Genomic DNA, 4,444 nt, shown 5'->3' with positions numbered 1-4,444 from the left:
CTCTCGCAATCCGTGACCCCTCAGGGCATATTGGAGAGCCAGTTTATGCCCCATCCCGCAGGCCAGGCCGAGGGACCCCACTGGTGCATGAATTCTTGCACCGGGCCTCTACTATGCATTTAAGTTCTTTAGTTAATCTCTTCCCATCCCCTCACCCACCCCCTTCCTGTTGACATTCCTCAGTCTGCTTCTTGTATCCAAGTCTCTGGTCCTTTTGGGGGCGGGGGTCAGTATATTTTGTTCATTAGATTCCACGTGTGAGTGGAATCATGGGACACGTGTCTTTCTCTGACTGGCTTATTTCACTTAGCATCATACCCTCCAGGTCCCTCCGTTCTGTCCCAAAGGGTAAGAGACCCTCCTTTTTCAGGGCTGCACAGTATTCCATGGTGTCGATGGACCACAGCTGTTTTATCCACTCGTCTGCTGATGGGCACTTGGGCTGTTTCCAGATCTTAGCTATTGTAAATCGTGCAGCTATGAACACAGGGGTGCACATATTCTTTCTGATGGGTGTTTCGGGGTTCTTAGGATGGATTTTTGAAGGAGGCGATTAGCATTAAATAACTAGTTAAATTTTAAGGTTCAAACATGGGTAATGACTTACCGATGGAATTTTGTTTTTTTGTTCCTTTTCTTTCATGGCAATGACTTTTGCTATCATGTCCCTTGGTCATCACAGCGCACCCCCCCCCCCAGTGTGTAACAACTCTTAGCTTTCCTAAAATCACCAGATAGTGGTCTCCCTTTGGACTAAATGGCCAACCACAGAAGGAGATAAAGTCATTGTGTCCTTTTAGGGGATCTGAGTTCATTCCACGTAGATGTGGTGAGATTAAACTCTTAGGTTCTGCTTCTTCTTGAGATTATGTGCTCACGAGGCCTGTCTGAGGTTACATTTAGGGACGCAGCCAAGTAACTCACACCCCAAAAAGGAGCTGGATGGCCCCAGAACTTGGCACAGCTCAAGCTCATCCTTAATGGGCCAAGAGATACAAGTAATTGAGAGCTTGGGGTTTATGCCATGAGAATGTCAGAAAACCAGTTTTTAATTGATGGAAGTAGAGATAGAATCCACAAATTAAGCGAGCATTTCCAAACGGGAGCTGACTTAAGCAACCCAAAGATGACACACTTTTCTTTCCAGGAGCTTCGATCTTCGGCCAAAGAAAATAAGAAGGTACTCAGATCTCCAAGATGACGCTCAGGTACGGGAAGTAATAAGCCACCGGGCAAACGCACTGATGCTGATGTGTAATTTTGTGGCATCTGTGAAGTCAGCTCGATAGCTAGAGGCATGCACTATTGTGCATTCATTATGTGGTTAGCTGTCAAATGTCTACGTTTATCTTCTGGGTTCATAAGTTCATAATGAAAAGGGAAGTAGGAGAGATGTAGACAATTGAAACAAATAGAAATGGCCAATTTCCAACACACTTATTTTATATTTATTGATTTATTAGAGAGAGAGAGAGAGAGAGGGAGAGAGAGAGAGAGAGATTTGTGGTTCCACTTATTCATGCACTCATTGGGTGATTCTTTGTGTGCCCTGACCAGGGATCGGACTCACAACCTTGTTATATCAAGACGATGCTCTAACCACCTGAGCTACCTGGCCAGGGTCTGTATTATTTTGAAATGTTGTACAAACAGGAATTGAGAGAAACAACGCAATCATTTTGGTGAAGATGAAAGCATTTCTGTAATTATTATGGTTTGTCCATAGACAAAGTCCTTGCCGTAGACTTCTTGTTAACTGTTTTGGGGGTCCAAAGTTTGGGAAAAGCAGAGTTTCAATCTTGAGTCAATAGTTATATCAGAGGATTTATAAAGGGTCTGGGAACAGATGGGGTCAGGGAATCTTTCTACCCTCCTCCATCCCAGAGTAAATATTTAACAACGATTTTACTCTATGAAGAAAGACAACATAGAGATTGAACCAATGTCTAATATCCATTACCTGGTACCTGGTAGAGACCCAATAGGAAGAGAAATATTATTTACTAGAGGTCTGGTGCACGAATTCGGGCACCAGTGGGGTCTCTCGGCCTGTCCTTCAGGATTGGGCCGAAACCAGCTCTCCAACATCCCCCAAGGGGTCCTGGGTTGAGAGACGGCACAGGCCAGGAAAGGGATCCCAGCGGTGCATGATCAAGGCTAGAGAGGGACACAGAAGGTTGGCCAGCTGGGGATGGACCACGGGAGGGCTGCAGGGTGTAGCTGGCCCATCTCGCTTCGTCCTGTTAAGCTGGACCCCAGCAGCAAGCTAACGTACCGGTCAGAGCGTCTGTCCCCTGGTGGTCAGTGCACGTCAGAGCAACTGGTCAACGGGTTGCCTGTTTGCCCCTTGGTGGTCAGTGCACATCACAGCCAGCGGTTGAGCGGCTGTAGCGTATCATTTGCATATTACGCTTTGATGGATTGAACGGCCAACTGGTCGACCAGACACTTAGCATATTAGGCTTTTAATTCATAGGCTGTGTTTGAGAAATCAGGACTTGGAGTTGGGACTGAGCATAATTAGGAAGCGGACTAAATCCATGTCCAGATTCCAGGATTCATCTTTCTTCCATGCCCTCCCCCTTTTCCTTTATTTTGGGGTGCCTTTTTCTTTGTTTGTTTTTCTCATTTTCTACCAAATGTTTTGTTTTGTTTTTCAGCAAAGCTGGTATACCCACACACAATTACATTTTCACGTGAAGGGAGTCAGCCACACAACCAGAACATGACCTTATACATCTTAGCACTGTAACCTTAACCACGAGTCAACAAATTAACCAGGAGCCTAATTGCATAAGTCTGTGCAATATCACCATAACCACATGGCAGAAATCAAGAAATCATAAGCACACGTCAGCAACATAACCACCAACATCACCTCCTACGACTGAGCGCCTCTCACCCAAGGAATAAATGCTTTGTCTCCGAGCCAATTTATGTTTTCGGATTCCACCTCCTAGAACAGCAATGAGTTTGAGTGTGTTGAGCACCCAGGAGAGCCGGCCCTTGAGCAGGGTGGGTACCATTCAACAGCGATGAGCGACCTGGACTTGGAGAGAGAAGCCCGTAGGCCCTGTCCTGGGACATGTGCCTGGCGTCCAACCTACCCTGTTGCCTTCACAGAAGATGACGTGGGCGTGGAACATGGACCCTGAAACCATCCAGAAAAGGGTGTTTCCTTACAACCCGTGCTTGTTTTTTCAGGAGGCGCTGGGCGTCCCTGTCTTGGATGTGGTTACTCCTCACCGTGGGCCAGTCGCAAAGGGCGGACGATGACAAGCCTAATATCGTCCTGATAATGGCAGACGACCTTGGGATTGGAGACCTGGGCTGCTATGGAAACGACACCATCAGGTGTGTCCTCGAGGCTGGGAGGGTTGATGCCTCTCATGACCGCTTCTCCCTGCAACAGCAACGTTATCTTGTTGGCTTCCTCTTTGAGAACGAGGTCATATTAAATGCATGTGGATTTGAGTCTTGATTCTGGACTCATGGTGGTGCAACCTCGGACAACTTACCTCACCTTTATGCATCTTGATTTTATTATCTACTGGAGGTCCGGTGCATGAAATTCGTGCACGGGTGGGGTCCCTAGACCTGTCCAACGATCAGGGCTGATCTGTGGGGCAATCGGGGGGCCCCTGCTGGCACCTGCCTTGGCTGGCCTAGGGCGTGCAGGCTGGGGGCAGCTCCTGTGTTGACCATCTGTTCCCTGGTGGCCAGTCGTTCCACCGTCTGGTCGATTTGCATATTAGGCTTTTATTATATTTGACTAGAGGCTCCGGTGCACGAAATTCATGCACGGGGCGCGGTGTGCCTCAGCCCGGCCTGCACCCTCTCCAATCGGGGACCCCTCGGAGGATGTCTGACTGCGGGATCAGGCCTAAGCCGGCAGTCAGACATCCCTCTCACAATCCAGGACTGATGGCTCCTAACTGCTCGCCTGCCTGCCTGTCTGATTGCCCCTAACCACTTCTGCCTGGCATGATCACCTAACCGCTCACCTTCCTGCTTACCTGATCACCCCTAAACACTCTGCCTGTCGGCCTACTCGCCCCCAACTGCTCCCCCTGCTGGCCTGATCACCCCCAACTGCCCTCCCCTCTGGCCTGATGGCCCCCAACTGCCCTCCCCTCTGGCCCAATTGCTCCCAACTGCCCTACCCTGCTAAACCAGTCACAACCAACTGCCCTTCCCTGCCAGCCTGGTCACCCCCAACTGCCCTCCCCTGCCAGCCTGGTCACCCTCAACTGCCCTCCCCTACTGGCCATCTGGTGGCGGCCATCCTATGATGACGTGAGGGCGTCGCGCAAGTGCGTGAGGACCACCTAGGCTTTCTTTTATTAGTATAGATTATACTTTATTATATTTGATATTAGGATTATATATATATAATATATATAATATATTTGATTTGCAAAACCAAATTGTACCAGTTCTGCAA

The 4,444-nt window shown here is 48.6% G+C and overlaps 1 protein-coding gene across 1 annotated transcript in view; it reads left to right on the top strand.

Moving 5' to 3' along the window:
- The first annotated feature begins 1,107 nt into the window (after window positions 1-1,107).
- LOC102261471 (arylsulfatase F) overlaps window positions 1,108-4,444 on the top strand; it is an 18,057-nt gene continuing 14,720 nt past the window's right edge. The window contains exons 1-2 of the mRNA XM_014539396.1: window positions 1,108-1,208; window positions 3,205-3,354. Coding sequence (XP_014394882.1) covers window positions 1,198-1,208; window positions 3,205-3,354 — 161 coding nt within the window. The 5' untranslated portion in view covers window positions 1,108-1,197. The remainder of the gene's footprint in view (window positions 1,209-3,204; window positions 3,355-4,444) is intronic.

Source organism: Myotis brandtii, unplaced genomic scaffold, assembly GCF_000412655.1.
Source record: "Myotis brandtii unplaced genomic scaffold, ASM41265v1 scaffold2150, whole genome shotgun sequence".
Taxonomy (NCBI): Eukaryota; Metazoa; Chordata; class Mammalia; order Chiroptera; family Vespertilionidae; genus Myotis; species Myotis brandtii.
This window is presented reverse-complemented; position numbering and strand designations above follow the sequence as displayed.